We start from the raw sequence: 22,605 nt of genomic DNA on the forward strand, positions 1-22,605 counted from the left end.
TGTATCGTTTCCACTTTAAACCAAAGTTACTCGATTTGGATATTCTGGCCCAATTTTTAAGGTGGGCTTAAGGAAAAGACCGCCCTCCTTTAGGACCATCTACAGCAGTTCAAAACGGTCTTAAAATCTTTGGAAGTTCAGCGTTTCATCTGTTTGTTGGCTGAGTTATGGCGGAGGACGGTACACTTCTGTCACTATACTGAGAGGGGTCTGGTGGTTGATTTCGGTCAATAAACTCGCTGTGTTGTCGTCCAGGACATCCTCACGTGCCCAAGCTTTGTTTCCTTATGTGCACACACTTCTCTGTTCCAATGAAGGGAAAACGGCCTCATATGTTGCTGCAGAAACTATTTCTGATAACTAACCTACAAGGTGCTTTTGTTTTTTTTAGTAAAAAGTGCTCATCTAATAACAGCTGTGATGTTTTAAACCATTCATTTGAACAAGATGATGTGAAGCACGCGGACTAAAAAAAAGTAAATGGTGACTAATTTTGATTCATTGCTACTTAGCTCCACTAAAAGTGTTTCGCACCAAATGGAACAATTCTTCCCAGCCCGCAGCCTCACTAAAAACTTTCTGGAAAACAATGAACAGATTGATCACACACTCACGTCTTCAGTCTTTTTTTTTTTTTTTTTAATTCCTCTTCAAAGACGACAACCCAAAAGAATTCATTTTGCATAACAGTAGTACAGCAGCGGCCGAGGGTACAAAATGCGTTTTCCATTTTTCAGTGTAAAAATAACTTTTCTCATACCTCACACCTGTGCCGTCCTCTCGTAGTGCAAACGCTTCAAATAAAAGTTAGGCACATGACGGATACGATCGCAGTTCAATTACACTTAAGTGCTGACGACGAGTAAAACATTATTCTTGACTCCATTTTGTTCGGATTCCCAGTTCATAATGTTTCACGGCTGCAGCCTGACAGGGTTAAATAGCATTAAAAAGGGCAGTCTGACTTCCTGTTGGCGCCTAACATCAAATGAAGCTCAATTTTAAAAAAAAAAGAAAAAGAGACCAGTAGAGTCGTATTTGCCGACAGGATCAGGATTCTGGTTGAGCTTTTTGCTCTATGTGCAACTGACTCGTGGCCGACTTGAATACTATATCAAACACAGATGACATTGCAAGCTTATGGTCCCAACAACAATCACAACTTCGCCCTCGTTGATGCTTTTGCTTGTAAATATCAGAGCAAGCGGTTTAAGTGGCAACTTGACATCTTTCTACTTTGAGGGAATAAAAATAAAAACTAGCTCAAAATAAAGTCAAATATTTCCCAGTTGTACATTATGTTACAAATAAAAAATAAATATCAGCTCTGTTTTTAATCTAGTCATTTTAGGAATTCTCGAGAAAAATAAAGGTACAAAGAGCAACCGTCGTTCTTTTCCGACTAACACAGTGCAGCTTATTTTCTGAGTTTTTCTCCGCCATCAGGAGGCCAGCACGCCTCGGCGGATGATGTCGGACCCGTAGCGGCGCCCGAGAGTCGAGTCCCCTCGCAGCTCGTGGGAGTGGCATCGTTTCACGCAGGGCTCCACCTCCCCGTCGCCGGCTTTGGAGTCAGAGGTGTAGCCGTCGTTTTCTGTCCCCGTGCGGAGTCGTGTCCTGGGGTACGCCGGCGCCGGCGTGTTGGTCAGCGGTCTGAGCAGAGGCTTGCGTTGCTCCGCCTGCTCCTGCATCTTCAAAGTCGCACTCAGAGGCTTCTCGCTCCTTTTGGGGATCCGAAACTTCCCCCAACTTTTCAGATGTCCGGAGACGGGTCCGTTAGGCGAGTTGGAGCCGTTGTTGGGGGCCTTTCTCAGCCAGCCGTTGGTTTTATAGGCAGCAGAGGTGTCCGGAACCACGCTGGCTTTGCTAAACTTAGTGTTGGATGTCACGTCCAGAGAGACGGCGTTTCTTTTGGCCATTCCTTCATCTATGAAATACTCATCTGAGTCAGAGTTTCTGATATCCACAAGCCTGATGGACACAGTTTTCTCCAGATGTTTTGACCCAAACTTGTTCTTCACCTGGCAGGGGAAGCTTTCCGTGACGTCGCTCCTCCTCTTCCTTCCCCGCTCCTCCTGCTCTTGTTTCTGTCCCACCAGATCTTCAGCTTCTGGTCCTGAGGCCTCCCTTTTGGAGCCTTTCCTGCTCTCAGGTTTGTGCGGCTTGACGGTAGTAGTTTCCTGAATGACCTCTGGCTTCGGAAGCTTTGGGAACGGCCCCTCCTGGCTCAGGTCTGGCTTTTGGATTTTGGCGTCACCTGCAGCGTCTGTGGTTCGGGAGCTTTTGCTTTCCTTCATCTCCGGCAGCTTGCTCTGATTGTCCTTCTTGTGACCGTGCGATGAGTCAGACGAGCTCTTTCTGTCACTGCTTTTTCTCCTTTCCTGCTTCTGAGACCCTCGTTTGGTCTTCAGCCCAGAGTGGCCCAAGGAGGCGCTGGACTGGGAGCCCTGAGAAGATAACCAGCCCAGAGAGAAAAGCTTCTCCAGATCCTTTGCAGAAGGATCACCTGCAACACACACAAGGGATGAGCAGCTTCAGTACAAACTCATAGAATCTGTTTTGGAGCTACCGTACTGGGATGATGGACACCACAATGGCCATGAAACCATTTGTGGCTTCCCAATTTTTCAGTGAAAATGTTACTGAATGACATCGAGTCAAAACTCTTACTGACTCACCACTGAGCAGCTCGTGGTCGAGCAGTCGGACTTGGTGCTGGAAGATCTGCTCCTGGACCCTCCACAGCGAGCGCTTCATCTTCTCCCTCCGGGTCACCATGTACGTCAGGTTACGGACCTGAGGAGCAACAGCAGGCTCTTTCAGACGGATTGCTTTGACTAAGTTTAAAGTGTCTTCCCACTCTGGAACCGAGGCTGTGTGCAGATCTGCTGCCACTACTCAGAGTGAGTGAATGCATTCAGAGTGCAGCATGGACGGGACTCCGTCCACACCAACACGGATCGTTTGCTAAGAAAACAAGTATCTTAGATGTGAGCAGGTTTTCGAGGCGTCCTATTTCTGTTTTAAACTTAAAAAACATAGCTGGCGCAGTTAGTATCCCCCTAAACACACCTCTGTGTTCCTCAAAACTGTACATTTGCAAATTTTATTTCCTCTGGTGGTCTTAAAATGGCCTGGATATGACTGCACTTCATTCAGTGAGAAGCGTTAATATGCTAATCCATCCATCTCTCCACCCACTTGTTTGGCCGGGCGCAGTCAGCAGTTAACTTATCCTTGGAGCTCAATAGCTAATCATTTCATAGGTTCCTTACATGCAAAACACCTGCACAGCCCTAACCCAGGAAATAGCCAAGATCGGTTCTTCTGATGTTCTATGTGGAACTGCCTGACCTCGCCTTTCTGAGACTGCAGGCGGTGCTCCGCAGGCTCAAAGCAGAAATCTCCAGCCACTGCACTGATGGATGACTTAGCTTCAGATATGCTAACAGGAGTACAGATGTGAACACACGTAAACACGTGTTCCGTGAAGAAAACGGCCAGCAGCACTCATGAGTCACCACGGCACAGCTGAGCCTAAATGTTTCTTAATAAAACCTCAGAGAAAGGCTTGCTAACGCTTGTTTCAGACAGATGAGCACCTGTATATGTTTTGTGGACGTTGATTTTACGACTTCCTGTCTCATCAGCAGGATGTTACTCAGAGTCTAATGCTACTACAAATAAGCAGAACACTGTGAGAGGTGGAAGGAGCTCTCAGATATGTAATCTATCCGGCTGCTTTACTAAAATACTTTATTTTTGCATGATAAATAGCTTCTCTTCTCTCTCTTGCTGCCGTCACTCCCTGTTTGGATCTGATCTACAAGCAAACACTTTCTTTTGGAGTCCGTGTTTATTAAGATGTCTATCAGCTGTTTCTCTGACCAACAGACTGCCCCTTTCCCCTCCTGGAGGTCTGCTTCCTCTTGCCTCTGCTGCTCTCTGTGCTCCTGTGAGTCTCCACCCAGGGGAAATGGAAACCTACCCTCTCCAGGTCCTGTCGGAGGTGGGTGAAGAGCTGCAGCCGTCGCAGGAGGACCTCCTGCTCCCGGCGGGCCAGGCTCTCCTCCTCGTCCTTCTTGGGTGTGAGTAGCGGCTGGTTAAAGTTGGCTTTGCGTTTCAGTTTCCAGTACTGGTAAAGGAAGTCCACCACCTCTGGTGGCAGCTTCAGGTTATTGGCCACCTCCTCCACCTCCACAAACTGGTAGAACTCTTCCTCCATCTCCTGCAGTTTCAGCTTGCGAAGGCTGACTCTTTTCTCTTGCTGGCGGCTGCTGAGCTCCTCTTGGTTGATGGGTGGTTTGTCGAGCTGAGGATGGACGTAGGACGATGAAGAGAAGCAGGCGGCGCCGTCCTCCCCTCTCACCCTGCCTCTCCTCCTTCCTTTCTTGTCTCTGGCACCCTCCTTCTCCTTCTCCTCCTCCTCGTCCCCCGAGTCTCGTTCCCTGGACTCGGCGCCTTCCAGCCCAGAGTGTTTGGGGCAGTAGGACTTGAACTTCACCTCGTCGTCCTCGGTGAGGATGGTGTTCATTTCAAGGCTGGCATGGAGGCCGCACGTCACGTGGAAGGCAGTCCGGCAGTTTTTCGCTGAGCACTTGAGAAGCAAACACAGCAGAACACGTCTGAATTTTAGATATTAAACAGCAGCATTCCTACTCAGTCACACATTGTCATGTGTTAGAAGCCAACATATGAGCTAAAAGTCAGTCCTATTTATTGATGTAACAGGTGACATTCTGCTACAACCAATACCAGAAAAATAATTCCTTCCTCATTTTTTTTTTTAATCTGCTAGAAAGAGTTTTATGGCCACTTTAGGCCAGAGAAAACCAATTTCAAGCACCTCCGACTCTCTTTGCTGTGAGGATGACTAAAGATCTGTTGATATGCAGCTGTAACCTCCCTGCTTTACATCCGCAGTTCAGGGTTTGTAATATCAACACCGAGAGACCTGGAAAAATATTTTTACTCCCCTATCTGGTCTGTTAAACTGCACCCTTTCCATAACTGTCACACCGCCAGCCTCCCATCTCTCTCTATTCTACACTTGTCTTTGCTCGTCACGACCACCGACCGGATGAAAATAAGTCACTCTGCAGCTCACGGCAGGACCAAGGTGGGCTCGTTATCACAGCTTACCACTTTTTAAGGTAAACTACTCGGACCCGAGATATTTTCTGCTTTACTCATCCAAACCTCACACAGCCAGGCATGATGACAATCTGCCAACATAATACGCAATAAATCCTCTGTCATGACTATCAGAATGTTCAGTTTCACATTCTGAAGGATGTAGCTGCTGCTGAAAGGTCTTCATCATCAGAGTGTTTTTGATTTCTTCAGCAAAGTTCAGACAACAAGACTTTCACTTTTGTAACACCGTTGTACTGCTCACACAGCGCAACGTGTTTCACTTATGTTTGGGATGTTTTAAAGTCCTGGTTTGTTCGTACCACACGACGGCAGAGCCTGACTGACGGCTCACTCAAATCCTCCCTCCCTCGGATTCCTTGAAAATATCAAACCCGTTAGATATTCAGTCAGGGACTGGGATGTCTCTGCAAGCCTCAGAAATCCTGTCTTTGAAATGTTCACATTTAGCGAATGACAACCTCAGATTTGCCTCAGACGTGTTCTGTTCACGGCATGTAAAAGGTGCACATAATCTTGTCATGTGAACATGGTTCAGTCGCTGATTGAAAAGGCCTGGAAACGTGTTTCAGTAAAACAAAACAACTCAGCAGCATCAAACTGCACAGCAGCCGAATGAACAGCTGCCCAGGTTGACACATCAGGAAGCTGAGAATTCATGCATAACGTAAAGCAGGCCACAGATTGGCCGCCCTGTCCACTAAATAAGTTTGTTTAGAATTTGACCCCCAAAACACTGCACATGCTGTTGAAATTTTTCATGTGTGCAAAATCTAAATGCTGGCTAGATTACCCTCACAGTTTGAAGAAAACCTAACGTTTGATGTAAAACATAACTGACAGGAAACACATTTCAGCCCACCTATCAGCTTCAGTGCTCCTCCCAGTCTGCTGAGCTGTGAAATCAATAAGAGTTCATTTTCCACACAGCCTGATGCCTGCTGTGAACGTCTCGCAGCGCTAACACTCCCCACCACTCTGAGCGTGTTACTCCAACACGCTTCGTCATGGCTTGGCTTTCGGTGCCTCATTACATTACTGTGTGTGAAATGTGAGCTGTGGCTGTACCTGTATGCAGGCTCCAGTCTTCTCTTTGCACAGGCAGCAGATCAGGGCCCATCTGTTGCTGGGAATGTGGGACACGTTGGTGATCGGCTCCATCTTCTCTGGATTCCCGATGCTCACCTGCGCAGCAGATTAACATAATAACACAAAGCAGGGCGGGCGTTCAAATGTAAGCACGAGTACAGGATTACATACAGAAGACAGCGAGAATAAAAGAAAGAATCGTATATCTTAAAAACAGAATTCAACCAGGAAGGACTGATTTTCACCTCTGGAATCCACAAGGCACAGCTAACGTGGACCCATTTGGTTCCACTTCTGGTCGGCTTCATGGCTCCACCCTTTTTAGGACACAACTGGCACTTTGGGAGGATGCCGAGAGCGCAGATCCGGCACAGCCAGCTGCCTTTTGGGACTTTCTGTATGCCGTAACACGCCTGGTGAGAAACGTAAACAAAGGGCCTCTCAGCATCCAGAGAGCAAGCAGTTTCAAAACAAACACAAGCGTGTGTCAGATGAAGTCAAAGAAGCAGTTTACTTTAAACTTATATTTAGCAAACAGGTTAACAAAACCATTCTGTCTGAGTTTTCTAATATCAGTCTGTGTGTTGACCACTGACCTGATGAACGCAAATGTTACACTTATCGCAGAACACCATCTCGTTGTTGTCCTCCCCGTCTGGCGACTGGCAAACGTCGCACACCACGTCCTCGTCATACTCGATGCCCAGCCCCTCCTCCGTCTCCACTGCGTGCGACATGTTTTCGTGGCAACAGCGCTCAAACTCCTCCATCACCCGCTCCATTGTGCTCTCATCCAGCGGCGGCAGGGCTGGAAACACAGGAAGATATTATTAACATACACTCACACTTTAAGGGTTTTACAAGTTGACATAAAAAGATGGAACTCTGGAGCATGTGCGGACCGTTTAGTCCAATTTGAGTTTAGTTGAGCGCTTGCATGCCGGGGTAAATCCAACTACAACCGCATTATCTGGATGTGTTCGTCCAGTTTGGAGGAGCTCGGTTTTGGTTGGACTAACACGATAATTCATTGCTTTCTAGTGCCATGCAAACGTGGTCATCGACTCACCCATCTCTGCAAACTCCTCGTTTGTTTTCTGCAGCCAGGAGACGTCCTCCTCGTTCAGGTCGTAGCGGCACATCCCCTCTGCCAGCGTCCGGATGTCCACGTAGCCGAGCACCTCGGTGCCTGACGTCCGGATCAACTTCTTTGGCCTGATAAACATGACCTCCTTTCCTTTCTCTGCCAGTACTCTGCACAACAAACATAAAGTAACAATCTGGCACACACTTATGATCCATCCGTCCATTCTAAATTTCTAAACTATCTTGTGTGTAAAAGAAAATAAATGATTCAGACACATACAGGTTCAGTAACTAACTCTAAGATCATATTGTAATAACTAGAAGAGAGCTTGTTTAAGGCTGTGTCTGTTATGCTTCCTCTCCTGTCTTGGTTGAAACTATGGAGGGTTACAGCTGGGACTTTTGGGTCTCTTGGTTGTCCTACCTGGCAACAGGCTGTGGGATGGACTGGGGGCTGACGGGAACTTGGACACCTTTCTCCCACTCCTGTCTCCATGGATCAGCAAGGACATAGTAGTCCTCTGGGTTCAGCTGGTACGAGTCGTGCAGTTTCATGGCTGTGATCAGGTCTGTCCTGAAAACCTGCCGCACACATCGAGTACTTTAAATTTTTTCCCCATTCATTTTCTTATTGTTTTTGCTCACCAACAGTTTATGGATGCCAGAGAAAGTGAGAAAAGACTATCCGAACAAAGTATTTCACTCAGAATAATGTAAAATATGCCCCAAAGTTGTAAAAGAATGTGGAAAATTTGTTTTTTGTTAACCATTGTATATGTATATGTATATATGTGTGTATAAGTATGTGCCGTGTGCATTTTTCCACGGTGATTTAGTCAACCATTTGCAATGCAGCTTAAAAACACCACCATGTAGCAACAACAGCTAATAACCAGCCAATCGGGTTGCTGCCTTGGCAAGAGTCACTGTTTTTCTTTAATTTAATTGGCTTTCTACTCTTGGGGCGGGAACAGCTGATGCAGGGACCAAGTCCACACACTGTACAGTAGATAACAGAGAAAATTTTTCCATCTCAAGGACTACATCGACTGTGGGTCTTAGATAGCGAAGCTTTGATGCATAGCCTACTAAACAACTGCAGACAGTAAAGTTCCCAAAATAAAACAAAGGTATGCCTGTAGGGTACTGACTGACAACAAAATAAAGGTAATTAACTTTAACTAACAGACATTTTTCAGATTGTAACCAACACCACACGTACCTCGGAGGGCTTCTGCCCCGTTCCCCTCCTGTGCTGTGACGAGTGTTGAGACCAGCAGGTGGAATTGCCTAAAGGAGAAACATTACTGAGATTAATGGGTCTCATTGCTTCATTGTTCAACTGCTTCTGCTTTAATGAACAACTTTACACCCTCAATAACATGTGGATTTACCCTAAAGGGTAATACAGAACATCCAGAAATAGTGGACGGGTGTCACTAGACCGTCAAAATGATCCAAGTGGGACATTTTCTGTTCTCAGTTTCACTGCAGTGCAGTTCTGAAATTACAGGCAATAGTCCCTGTGAAATAGCATCTAAGATCGCTTGAATGATGTCAACTTCACATAAGAACAGTTCTGTTCATGTGCTCCTCTGACATTTAACTATCAACTCAAGAGACAAGACTGTGAGCGATAGCCAGTAAATTACTTTAGTTTTTTTCATGTCAGATAACATTTTAAACACTCATAATGAAACTATTATTGTTGTATAGTTTTGTGGGTTTTTTGGTAATCAACAACTCCCTCAAGTAATTTGAACAAATTGGGAAAGCCCCGTGTTTTCAGACATCGCTGTTTTTGAAAGTGTACACTGAGCTGTCATTCCAGCCTGTCCACCTGACCTGCCTGGACATCTTTAGAGGTCCAAATGCGCCTCCTGTCCCTACTTTGCCTCCTGTCTCTCACACTGAAGGCCTTCTTTTGCTTTTCTGTCAACTTTGTCGACCTGCTGCCTTTCTTTCTCGTTCTCGGTTTCAGCCCTGAACATGAAGCACAGACTTACGCTCTCTGACAGTAACAACATTGTAAGAAAATGTTTCTGACTAACTCCAAAGCCTTGCTTTTGCTAAACTTCTCTCACTTCTACTGCCAAAAAAGTGGCATGTTTGTACCAGCTTCATTTGTGTCTATATCTGGACCTTTATGAGTGAGCAGAGACATTTCTTTTTCTTTTTTTTTGCTTACTTCCATCATCCGAGTCATCACTGCTGCTGGGGTGCCTGTTTCTTTTCATGGTCGTCAGACTGTGTAGCTCCGGCGTGAGGACACTTCACAAATAAGACAGGATGTTAAGCTTCACAGGGGGGTGATGAGTGACTACAAAACACACAGGGGATACACAACTGTGAAAAAGATGAGTGTATACATCTGACTTAAAAACTGGCACAGAATTCACTCAAGTTATGCATAAAACACAAAGCTTTTGCATACGAACATTACACCGTTAAGGACAGAATCAATGTGTACGAAAATATTATTTAAAGCATTTACATTTGATGCTGCTGAATTAAACAGACAACTTGAATGTCGGTTTCATTTCTAAACAATCAGGTTAATATCCAGCATCCTCCCCACAGCTAGAGCTAGAAACCTGATCATGCTCCACTCAATCACTGGCTAACGCCATTATGTATTAATAAAATATTAAGTACTGAACGCAGATCATTTTAAATCTAAGCAGTAGGGCAAGAGTCTAAAACGTGTTTCCTGGGTGATCTCACAGCGTCAGAGACGTGTACACACCACAGTAGGCGTCCAGGCGATGACAACGAGTTTCCATATGCACAACACAAACAGCAAAAAGCTGTGTCATGAACGCAAGCCTTTGTCAATAAACGTCAGCGTGGGCTTCCAGGGTCCGCACAAGGGGAAAGGTGCTAACAATAACTTAGCAGAGTAGGCTAAACTTGGGCGAGCCACCGGTTTGTGTGACGCCCTGTATTCCAATAAAAACAGTCGAATGCAGTTCCAATGTAACTAGCTGCTAAACCTAGCAAATGGCTATATGTGCTTTATAGTTTCTCTGACAATATTGTAACATATACACAAGACAGCGCTGTGTCCGCATAACGTAATCACAACTTTTAAGCAGACCACATAGTGTTCTTTATCTTAACGAGACAGTGAATTGTAGCTCTCTAATGTTAGCCTGGTTGCTAATTCCGATTGCCGTTATGCAACTAGCGGGCCCACCCACACCCGGCTCCTCGAGTGGAAATAATATTCAGCATTGGACTTATTTTCGTTCCCAAATTGAGCAGAATCGTTGGTTAAATTAAACTGAACAATTGAGCAAATATAGACCAGTCTGTTTGATATCAGACTTGTTTACTCTTGCTCGGACACATCACGTTAAATTTAGCTGACGCTAGGGGTTAGCAACGTCAGCTAGTTTGTTAGCTGGAGGCTACACGTCAGTTGCAGTGGTTTGTGTTTAGCTTTAGCCGTTGTTGCTAACACATTTTACGGTGCCCCTCATTAAAACTCAGTTACAGTAAACCATCTGTCAAAGGTTAAGGGTCAGATATTGATTCAGACGAACTACCCTAAAGTAAACAAGAACGTATGAATTAGAAGTGTTATTAAATATGAGAGTATCGGTTGTCTATATTTGCGGCTAACCAGCACGGCACTATGTGACATGTTTACCAGCAATCCACTGGCTGAGGTTAATCTTTGGCGCCATTTTAAATGACGATGTCGCGTTTTTCTAGCGGACTGCTCGTGCGACCATACCAGAAATATAAACTCGCTCAAATAACCTGATAAGAATATTCTGTTATATATGCACATGGATTCAGTTAGTTCAAATAAATTGCACAGTACATACAGAGCACGTCGGGCCGATGTAAGCCGGTGTTTGAGTTTGAAGTGAAGCGCAGTTTTTGCCGTGAGTTCCGCTTGACCCGCATTCCACATACACAAACACAGAGCGGCGGTGGCCGGGGAGGAGGTTACCAGGCTCAGGCTGCAGGTGCGCCTGTTGCTCGCTGGAGGGCAGCAGAACCCCCTGAACCAACCCGGCTGGTAGCAATAATCCAGCAGATACCAGGATTAATGCAGGACCGAAGCAGAAAGTTCCCACCGCTGCGGCACATTCCTTACATTGCCAGGTTGCCTTTTTAAGTGTCAACAAACACAACAATGTGAACATAATTCTTATCTCAGAGCGCTCTTTTTCTTAATGACCCAGCTTTACCACTGACCATTGGTCACTCCTTTTTTGGCAAGTATAGACATATCATATCTAAAGGGACAGAGCATGCTCCACTATAATGGAAATTCCATTTAAAGCAAGATCGCTTCCTTCAGTATCACCTCCATACACCCTTAGTTCATAAACCTGCTTTCTGGCTTATTTGTTTGAGGTAAATTCAACTTGAGTTTGTTCTTTTTTCAGAGTTGAGAGAGAGGCCTTGACATATTTAATTTGGATTAAATAGGATATTATTCCAAATACCACATAGCTTATATTTGATAGATTTTAAAGTGTGTTTTTACTATATATTTTAACCTTGTCGTTTATAGAGCCTAGTTTATTTACCCCCTCAAATTTGAGTTATTTTCTCTGTTATTTCTATGTACGTGCAAACGGGGACACTAATGATGCCATAATCACACATTGTGAGCATGAGATGAAAACTCACAATCATATTGTAGAAAATTAAAAATACAGGCTCAGAAGATATAAAATAAAACTAATGTGTTCTGTAGACTTATGATCTGGATGTAAAAAATATGAATACAGAAAAGATACGGGCTATAAGGGAAATATAAATAAGTTACAAGATATAAACATGTAAATATGAAGATTATACAAAACATTTCAGCCCTTTTTGTAACTGAAAGTAATGTAAAAACAAGTCAATAGTTTAAGCATAGAATTATTCTTCATATATATATACATGTTTGAGTTTAAACACCTTAAAGCAACAGCAAAAAAGTTTGTTAACCATAAAGCTATGTTGTTCTGTCTCATGCTGAAGAACACTGACTTTTGTTACTCACATGTTGATGAAGATTCTCAGTCATCCAGGTCATGGTTATCACAAGAGCTCGAATAAGGGCAACTGGACTTCTCCTTGGATCTTGGAGACATTTCACCTCTCATCCAAAATGCTTCTTCACTTCCAAACTACATGGTGGGGAGTATCAGCTTATAATCAGAATCAGGGTCGTCAGAATCACATGTGTCACCGAACCCTTGGACCAACACGAGTCGTAATCGCCTCTGAATTGTCTACCTGCCTGAAAGGACGGGCTTTGCTCACAGGATCCAAGGTGTGAATGATTGTGAAACTGCCTGGAAAAGAGTGACAATGCTGCATTGTAGGTGCTGGGGAGGTGATACCTGAGACCACCTCCTCTGTTCAAAGATGGTTTAACCAGTTTAACACAGATGGCTTCCTTGACTCCTCTCTCAAACCAACTGTCTTCTCTGTCCAGCATGTGGACTTTATTGTCCTCAAAAGAGTGTCCCTTTTCCTTGAGATGTGCACCTGAAGGAAAAAGGCATCATATTAATCAAAGAGGGACTGATCACCCTTAAGTTTTCTCTGAACCTATATTAGTAGGTGGCTTATGCAACTGATGTTAAAGTTTAGAGGCTTTCAGTGCATCCTAGCCAGATTTTCACATTTTAGATCTGTTGTCCCAGTGCTTTGGTCCATGATTTATTTGGATTGGTCAGAGGTATTGTTTGGATTTTAGTGAAATCTAGGAGGGGAGGATGTAACCGATGTAACCAGTTAATAAACGCAATAAAAACAAAATAAAATGCTCCCCATAAAAAAAAATATTACAAAAACAAGTATACGCATTGAAATCAACACCAAAATGTGAACAAGAGAAAACTGGATTTATGGTGAAATTAAGAAAAAACTATAAACTGGTTACATCGTTTACACTACCTCCTAACATGCAAAAACTGCAAACAACTATAATCAGGTGAGTTAAGAAACTTCACCACCAGGCTGTGTACACATGCATGTTTTGTAATAGAAAGATCATTAAAAAAAATCTACTTTTTATTGAGGATCAACATTTTGTGTGTTTTCAACACGTGTAGTAAAATAACAGAACACAAAACAAGCTCAGAGCACCATGTACTGATTCAGTTTCTTTTGCACATCTTGATCAATTATATTCACACAGTCAGTGGCACACAAGCATGTTCGAAAGAGAAATCCTCACTGGAGCTGCAATTGGTGTGCATACAGTTTTAATCAGCAGGTGTTTGGAGCTGAGACTCATTTCAGATGTTCATTTACACCTGCTGCTGCCAGTATCTCTAAGTAACACACCATGAATCACAAACAAAATACATAAAACAGCTAAATGGACCCAGAAATGCATTAAACAACAGTTTGCCAGACAATATTACAGCTATTTTCTGTCAACCAGGAACAAAAAAAACTTTAATTAGGGAAAGCACATCATGATGGGTTGAGTTGGACCTGTTTTACGTGCAGTCCGAGAAGGAACCTGAACTCATTACTGTGAACAGGGATTGGGCAGACACACATTTAAACACGCCACAGCTTCACAGCACGCTACTCTCGGGGTGAATGGCTAAGACCCACTAACAGCAGATACTTGATAAGATTCATTAGATCATGAAATGAATTACAGTAAACACTACATATCCATGAACTGGATATGTTATTCCTTGGAATAATACTAATAATATCTTTTTTAATTAAAAATTAAATCAGTTCTATCTCTTTCATTCTTTCAAGGATAACCACACATATATTGTGTGGAGCTTGTTATGTAAGTTATGCTTGATTTTTGACGTTACTAATTTATAGAATATATAATGACAAATTAGTAACCAAAAGGTGAATAATTTGCATAATGCACATATATTTGGGGTAAATTTCTCTTGGCACTGTGAGACTGCCCAAAACATATAATATTACAAACCAGTCATATATTTATAAATAATAATAATAAGTCCCTGGAATAACTGCTAAAGGTCTAAACATCCAACACAAGTATTTCTATAGGGTGACTATAGGATGATTGTACTTGTGATGGAGACATTATTTGCCAGACATAAAAGAAAAGATAAATGGTTGAGAACTCAGAGAAGTCATACACAGTTGTTGATACCTAAAATAGTTTGGTAAATGGTATTCCTATACACATCTGCTGAATAACCATTGCTACAATGAGTGAATTTATGATAGTACATGTGAAAATACACCCACACAGAGATACAACAATTAAGTCGGAAGAAAACAAAACAGCAAGATTTATATAAAAGACAGAACTATTGGATGTGTTGGTTCTTGTTGATGTAAAAAAGTTGGCTGTGGTATCACTTCACTATTACTACTGTACCTAAGGTTTGAAATTAGTTTAAGTCAGTATCACGCACATGTTTTGTGAGTCTAGGGATATCATGTTAACGTAAGCATGCTAACCTGCTTACAATGAGTATGCTAATAAGATTTACATTTTAACGTGGTAATATTCACACACTAGTATGTATATAATTAGGGAAAAAAAACAAAACAACAAAACAGTTTTGTCCATTTTCTGAGGAAAAAATTTTACTTAGTATGTTAGCAGGCTATATTTTACTAATTGGCAATGACAGCGCTAACACGTTTCATATTGTCAGAAATTGATCTTGTTTATAGCATGTTAACAATTTAGCATTTTCTGAGATGGTTATCTTCTTTAGCATCTTAGCTTGCTAATATTTTGTAATTAGCTCAGGTTATGCTAATATGAAAAGTGCTCTTTTTTTTACATATTAGCATGCTAACATTTCTTGATTAGTGGTCATACTTCAGACTTTGCATTTTAAGAAGGTAATCTAATTTAGCATCATAGCATGCTAACATTTCCAAATTACTTTCTCTATGTGAGCTCTGAGATTATCTTATTGTGAACTGGCACAATGCACATAAACTAAATTTAACTTATTTATATAAGCCTCTAAATCTACTGTGATTTATTTTTATTTTTAATGAACACCAATAGTGGCTTCAGGAGCCAAATCCAAACCAGTGTATTTTCGTCAATGTAAAATTAACAACAGAAACTACACAGGGTGCCTATGAGAAACCTCAAAAGGAGTAGCAGTTGACAAATACTAGCTATTTTCCTTTTTTGCACTGAATTGAGAGATGAGCAGATTGAGCTACTCTGCATCAAGTATGATGCTAAAACCAGTTTAGCTTAGAGAGGAAATAGAACCCACTGTAGATGTACCACTTATTTCAAATATATACAGATATAACTAAGAAGATAAGAGGTGATAGAGCTCTAAAGTACCAGTCTCAGATGAACAGGCCAGCTGTCTTCCTGTTTTTAATCGTTGTGTTAAGCTAAACCATCGAGCTGAGGCTAGAGGTTTTCATTTGTAGTTTCCTGTCATTTACTATCATGACTGTAGTCTACGCCTTTTCATCTAACTCCAAAATACAATCTGAAATGTATTTGACTCAAAATGTTGGAAGATGCAGAAATCTGTCATCAGGATAAATTGTATACTGCAGCAACCTTAGGCCCGAGGATGTTTGCATTAGTATGAGACTTAGAAGGTTGCAAACACATCATAGAAAAGTATAACTGGGGTTCGCCGTGACAAAAACTCGAGATCCCCGTGTACGACATTTTAATTACAAAGCCACATTCCAGTTCTATTTTCTTTTTTTTAACTTTCAAAAGACAGGTGACTTGAGTGTTTGCTGAGCTCATCTGATGGCCAAGATGGCGTCGTAGGACTTGCCAGTTCTGCAGACCTGAACGTCTTGGAAGCCTGTCTTGTTGAGCATGTGGGTGTATTTGGACGGTGGGCGCTCCCTGCCCTCAGCCTGCACCAGCATGTTGAGGGAGAAAATCTGAGCCATGACAGGCCCACGCCTGTTTTCAAACAGCATCGCCTCCACCAGCAGGACACCGCCGCCTGAAAGACACCGAACAGTAAAAGATGAGCCGAGCTGTGTGTATAAATGAAAGAAGGGTTCAGATCGTCTCGTGCCTCAACAAGGAAGCATGAGCACCCATCACTGAAAATGGAAATAAAAGAGTAATTGCCTGAAAAATGTGTTTCATGCAAAAATGAGAATAACAAATGTGATGACTGAGTTTAAATGCAGTATGGACAGAAAATACACAATTTTAAAAAAACAAGGCAGGTTTAAAAAAAAAACGTTTAGTCACAAATTCATCAGTTGGTACAAGCATGCACTTTTATATGACCTTTGTGGCATTTATGTAAACAAACAAAAGACGAGTTTCCATCAAGTGTTTTTCACAAAAACTCAAAGGGAACCTTTAAACTCACCGGGTTTACAAGAGTCATATATCTTCTTCAGCAGTGTCACGCACTTCTCCTCAGGCCAGTCGTGAATAATTCTGGCCAGAACGTATAAATCAGCACCAGGGATTTCACCGCTGAAGAAATCTCCTGTATGTGGAAGATTCAAGCGCATGAACGCCTGAGCTTTGTAAAAGGGACCCAACCATCAAACACACACTGCAGAAACATAACGGATTAAATAACTATTTGCAGAGGTATACCAATTAACTTAATATGCTTTGATATATGACACAAATATAAAGGGCCTCCAATTAATCAATTCAATATAGGAAATAATTTTCTGCGAATTCAGAAAATCAAAATGAATCTAGAATTTTGTGCCGGAAAAAGTCTCAAAGAAAGTTGGGATCTAAGTTTAGAGAATATTTAGCCAACGCAGTAATCAGCAGACTGATAACAGGTGAGGGTGTCAGGACCGGGAATATTAACACCTGCATGTGGTCGAGGCAAGAGCTCATCGCAGATGGACGGAAAGACAGTGGAAACGTCCTCTGTGGTCAGATGAGTCCACGTTTCAGCTGCTTTTGGAAGAAACGGGTGTCTGGTTCTAAGTGTCGAAGACGAGGAAGACCATCCAGGCCGTTATCAGAGAATGATGCAAAAGTCCATGTCGATGGACGACTTACATATGCGTGAAGGCACCATTGATGCAGAGGTGTACACTGGAATTCTGGAGAGACACACGCTACCACCAAAGCGATACCTTTTCCAATCAGTTGACTAATAATTAATTGATTGACCTGCCTACAGTCCAGATCATTCATTCAGATCAATCCATGACGCATTGTAAAGAGGAGAAACTGGCAACAACCACAGGCTGTTGAGCTGAAATCTTGAATTTGTCAAGAATGGACAGCGATTGCTCTGAAATACTGTAATAATTAGTATAACCAGTTCCTAAATGATTAAAACGTGTAATTAAACGGAACGGTGATGCAACACAACGATAAGCATGCCTTCATCCAAGTTTTTTTGTGTGCGGTGTGTGCTGCTGGCATTAAATTCTAAATTTGTTTAGACTTTGTCAAAACAATGAAGTCGGTCAGTAAAGAGACTGAAAATCATTTATTTTGTTCTTTTGTCTCTTAAACAAAGATTCAAACAACACATTAATGTTTCTGTTGCATTTGAGAAAACTTCCCAGCTTTTGTGGAATTGGTGTTTGCAGAATTCTATTTGGCATCATGTATTTCGATCTGAAATGGTGAATGAGGGGAATTGAGGCTCACCAGTTTGAAATGCGACAGCATCGTTCTCCTGCCAGAAATGTTTCTGAGCTGCTTCGACAACTTTAGGCAGGTCGAACACGGTCACGGAAGACGAGGGATAGGCCTTCGCAATCTCATGGGCCAGAGCACCAGTGCAACCTGGGAGTTATTCAGTCAGAGCAAACTGTTTACAGACGCGTTTAGTTAGAAATAGCAAAACACTTAGTTAGGGGGTGCACCTCGCTAACACACTTGTCTTACCTCCGAGATCCACGATCCTCTGAAAGCAAGAGAGGTTGAACGCTGTCACGATGTCGTGTCCATCAAGGACCCATGAGGAGTTCATCAGACCCATGAATTTCTTCATCTCCTCCTCTGATCTGTGTGGTGTATTTCAGGCTCTTAATCGAATATCAACACAACAAACTGACCAAATTAAACGATAAAACATTCAATGCAAAAACCTTCCACACCGACCTGTAAAGAGCTTGGAAGACATCTTCAGACGGAAGACCGAATGTCTTTTCATTCTGATTCTTTCCCTCCCTGCATTATGGAGAAAAAATAAACTACAGTTTGTACTCAGTCACTCACTCAGTGACCTGAAATCCGTAGAAACCACTGACCTGACGGCATCCACCATGTTGTTCCACAGCGGGTAGATGGTCTGGGACTGGTAGATGATCATGTCATGAAGAGACTTGGCGCTGCCCTTGGCCAAGTAAAGGTTGGCCACATCAGTGCTGCTGTACAACGCTGTTTGGACAAGCAAAGTAATAAGCAGTAAACCAAACGGAAAGCTTCCGAACGAGGCGAAATGGACGACTAAGAGAAAAACCTTGCAAACTAAGGGTTACTTGTTTGGGCCAGATGCAACGGTTTTCGTGTGTTTTTGCTTTGGGAGCTCGATCAGAACACCTCAACACTAAAACAGTTTTTGTTTCAAATGCATTGCCTCATCAGAGGCTAAGAGAGGAGGTTTGGTTGGACACTGACGATTTAAGTTTGAAGAATTTTAAAACAACGTGGAGTCCATCATTCTACAGTGAGAAAGATTATTCAGAAGTGGAAAACATTCGAGACAGTTGCCAACCAAGGAGTGGACATCCCAGAAAGTTCACCCCAAGCTCAAACCACGCAATGCTCAGAGTAACTGCAAACAAAACAGGCTCTACAGGCCTCAGTTAGTATGTTCAATGTTTTTTTAACCGACAGCCGCGCCTGTTACGGTGTTTACTGCTCGGAGGCAGGGGACTGCTCGGTCTGCACAGCAGGCAGTGATACGGAGGGAGAGAAAATAGCGCCAAGCGATTGTGAGGTCTGACTTTTTCCTGGAGAACGATTTTGTGATGCAAATGTATTACTCTTTTGAACGCATATTGTTTTGAGAAGCAAAACGCTTTATTTTTTAAACCCCAGCCAACAAGCCGGACTACTTTTGTCAACGCCAAAACGAGGCTGGAACTCGGCTCACAGTAAGCAGCGGGGCGTAAGTCAATGTTCATAAACGATATTGCTAGTATGGGATGTCATACAGATTCATATCAAAAGAGGCGAACTATCCCTTTAACTCTCATACACACTTTATGTCTGATCTTCACCTCACCCACTGGCTCCCACACACAGACAGACAATTAAGTTCAACTTCATGGATCATTTATTCTAATCGAGTGTTAGGTCACTGAGCAGAATCTCTCTGAAAAGGATCTACACCTGCAGTTATTGGTGGCACGCTCCATCTGCACTCTTAAATACAGAACCATGAGGGTAGTATGGAAGCCGAGAGCAGACTTGCCTGCAATCATTTTTAACCACTACGTTCCACTTCAGCCTATAGCCGCCTGCCTGTTTGTGGAGGCGGGAAAACAATCTTTACCAGGCCAAACACAGAAAATATGTCAACGCATTAGCTTCAGAAATAAGCCTTGCTATCACAAAATAAATCTATTGGTATAACAAAAAGAGCTTTGTTATCTTAAGATAAGGAAATACTCATCCTGTGAGCATGGGATAGTATTTTTTTTTTTTTTTAAATCTTCGAGCATGGCCTTTCTCAGCTTCTGTATGAAAGACATACCCCACATGCTATCCCTGTTCCAACGATGCAGACAGGTGGCTAAATCTAAGTAAAAACCTAAAACACCTGCTCTGGTTCACGCTCTTCTGGCCGTGTTCTCTATCTCGATTCTTAATGTCGTAAATAAATCTGGCTGGCTTTCGATTGGCTCAACTTCGCTGTCTGACTCATAGTGTGCCTATCAGTCACAGCAGGAGATCCCTAATGATGATCCCTCCTCCTCCTCCTCCTCCTCACCTGTCCCACCCGTCTTCTCCACCTCCAGGATCTCGATGCCCACCAGGGCATCCAGCAACCTCTCCATCCCGTCCACATTGCTGCCCAGCTCCTGGGCCACGTGCTGGGCACTCAGGGCTTCCTGGGACTTCAGCAGGAGGTCAAACACTCCCAGCTCACAGGCCGAAAATATCACCTGAGGACATGAGAGGCTGGGGGTAACTTATTAGCTTCTTATTATGCTGAGAGTCATTCCACTAATTAAGATTTTCCACCTGCTGAAATAAGCCAGACCTGTGCAACATTTTGCACCATTCACTCAAAGTAAGAGCTTATAATAAGTGTTATTTGTTATATGCAGATGCAGAGCTCTTTGTACAATATATATTCTGCATACTGAATGATTTGTACTACATCTCTGCTCATGCTATCAATAAGGTAATATAAGCAACACTTATTCTGATTGTTTTCATTGCTATTAAGAGTTTATGGGGGAAGTTGGGGCTATTTTGAGCTGCTTTTCATTTGTAATACAAATGTAGTATAGTTTGTAATACAGCAACAAGTGCAAAGTAACCACGGCTGTATTGTAGTGTGAGAAATGTAAATGCAAATGTAAATGTACTTTATTTATACAGCCCTTTACAGACAATCCTTTACAGCAGGTAATAAATAAAGAGAAGAATAAGTAAAAACAATAAAAGAACAGTGAAAGCAATAAAATACAACAAAATCGATTACGATAAAATAAGATAAAAGTGTCATCATACTACTGGGTATTAAAAGCAATCCTAAATAAGAAGGTTTTTAGCCTAGATTTGAAGAGGCCCAGGTCAGAAATAAGACGCAGCTGGACGGGGAGCTTATTCCAGAGGCTGGGGGCAGCTTTGGGAAAAGGCTCGGTCACCCCAGGGTTTGTATTCTGACCTGGGCACTTCCAGCAAACTTGATTTGTTAACCTCAGAGCTCAACCAGGATTACGGACTGTTAAAAGCTCAGATAAATATGAGAAAGTACAATAATTCTCCTGATGCAACATAATGCATCACTGTATCGGTTTATGTCACCTCTACTCCTCTAAAGTGTGCAAACTGTGCAGTGTTCACAGCAGCCTAAGTGCATCAGATGCAGCAGATTAAATAATAATAACAACAGTGTAGAGACCCTAAAAATGTCACCTTTGACACCCTGAAGCCGTTGATATACTCCAGAAGTTTGAATGGGTAGTCCAGCTCACTCTGGGAGAGATGCTCTGCCATTACTGCGCTCCTGAGGCACAGACACACCATCATTATAATCCCGCTGTCTCTACCGGAGGAATCCGTCTACAAACTAATGATTAAGTGAATGTCTTCAAACTTATTCAGCTTTATGACTCACCTGATGTTGGAAGATGAAGAGCCGCCGGGGGTGAGATGCGGGGAAATGCGGCTGGTAATTTTTTTAGGGGGTGTTAACGCAGTTCGGTCAGTTTTTGGATGAAGCCAAAACAGCCAAGATGTCGGTGGTGTGCAGTGAGGCTGCCGGCGGGATGTGGTCGGTGTGGAATGTTCTGCGGATCATCCGCGGATGAGACTCTTCCGCGCTCCGGATCTTGCTGAAAGTGATCAAAGGTGCTTTAGCTTCACACAGCGGCGTTAGTTCGATGTGCAACAACAGTAACTCTAATCTGCTCAACCACACGCGCGCACACACACACACACACATAGTAGGTGTAGTTCCACGTTCAGCCGCGACGGTAGAGGGGGCGCTGTTATCTTGTTGTTCATGTTAAAGTGATACTCCGGAGTAGATTCAACATGGGGTCATTTGAACCGTGATATCCAGCCAAGTAGCCCACCCGCAGTTTTTTCGATATTGGCTGAACATCAGCTGAGTTACTGAGTTATCCCGAATAGCTTCGTACAAGGGTTAATGGATCCTGGTCCGTATCTCCAAAATTACCACACTAAAATCACATGCCATGACACCAAACTTCTACAGTAGTACAAATATGGTCTGTACTCACCAAACGATGCATTTGGAAGTTTGAAAATAGTCCAGGAGTTTATTATTATCAACACAAGCCTGATAGCTTCTCTGCAGCTAAAGCTGCGTTGACATCACTTCAGGGAGCTGGGAGCTTCAAAGTAAGATGAGGGTTGATCTACTACTGTAGACAACAAAGCAAGGCTGCTCAATTTCTCCATTGATAAAATAATTTCACAACTCTACAACATAAAAATTCATAAAAAAAAGCATGTAGAATATAGCATATACTTTGTTGTCTACAGTAGTAGATCAACCCTCATCTTACTTTGAAGCTCCCAGCTCCCTGAAGTGACGTCGACGCAGCTTTAGCTGCAGAGAAGCTATCAGGCTTGTGTTGATAATAATAAACTCCTGGACTATGTACAAACTCCCAAATGCATCGTTTTGTGAGTACAGACCATAT

At 42.8% G+C, this 22,605-nt stretch overlaps 2 protein-coding genes across 5 annotated transcripts; both read right to left on the bottom strand.

The window, feature by feature from the left end:
• Positions 1-133: 133 nt before the first annotated feature.
• Positions 134-11,302, bottom strand: jade1 (jade family PHD finger 1). 4 transcript variants are annotated; one of them, XM_075447633.1, is made up of 11 exons: positions 11,163-11,302; positions 9,518-9,600; positions 8,552-8,619; positions 7,754-7,911; positions 7,313-7,497; positions 6,840-7,051; positions 6,489-6,656; positions 6,223-6,339; positions 3,989-4,597; positions 2,679-2,796; positions 134-2,506 (listed from the first exon to the last, which is right to left on the bottom strand). In XM_075447633.1, exons 1-11 carry the CDS (start codon positions 11,249-11,251, stop codon positions 1,443-1,445), a joined length of 2,871 nt encoding a protein of 956 aa, XP_075303748.1. In that variant the 5' UTR covers positions 11,252-11,302; the 3' UTR covers positions 134-1,442. The 4 variants fall into 4 exon arrangements, with proteins under 4 accessions (XP_075303748.1, XP_075303749.1, XP_075303750.1 ...); XM_075447634.1 differs by having other exon boundaries at positions 9,518-9,649; positions 11,163-11,251; XM_075447635.1 differs by lacking the exon at positions 11,163-11,302 and adding an exon at positions 10,982-11,000 and having other exon boundaries at positions 9,518-9,649.
• Positions 11,303-13,317: 2,015 nt separating this feature from the next.
• Positions 13,318-21,880, bottom strand: asmt2 (acetylserotonin O-methyltransferase 2). Its single transcript, XM_075448420.1, has 9 exons — positions 21,552-21,880; positions 21,350-21,440; positions 20,193-20,367; positions 18,505-18,634; positions 18,356-18,424; positions 18,140-18,258; positions 17,900-18,037; positions 16,635-16,757; positions 13,318-16,253 (listed from the first exon to the last, which is right to left on the bottom strand). The coding sequence occupies exons 2-9, from the start codon at positions 21,428-21,430 to the stop codon at positions 16,042-16,044; spliced, it is 1,047 nt and encodes a 348-aa protein (XP_075304535.1). The 5' UTR covers positions 21,431-21,440; positions 21,552-21,880; the 3' UTR covers positions 13,318-16,041.
• Positions 21,881-22,605: the final 725 nt, after the last annotated feature.

Source organism: Odontesthes bonariensis, chromosome 17 (assembly GCF_027942865.1).
Source record: "Odontesthes bonariensis isolate fOdoBon6 chromosome 17, fOdoBon6.hap1, whole genome shotgun sequence".
Classification (NCBI taxonomy): Eukaryota; Metazoa; Chordata; class Actinopteri; order Atheriniformes; family Atherinopsidae; genus Odontesthes; species Odontesthes bonariensis.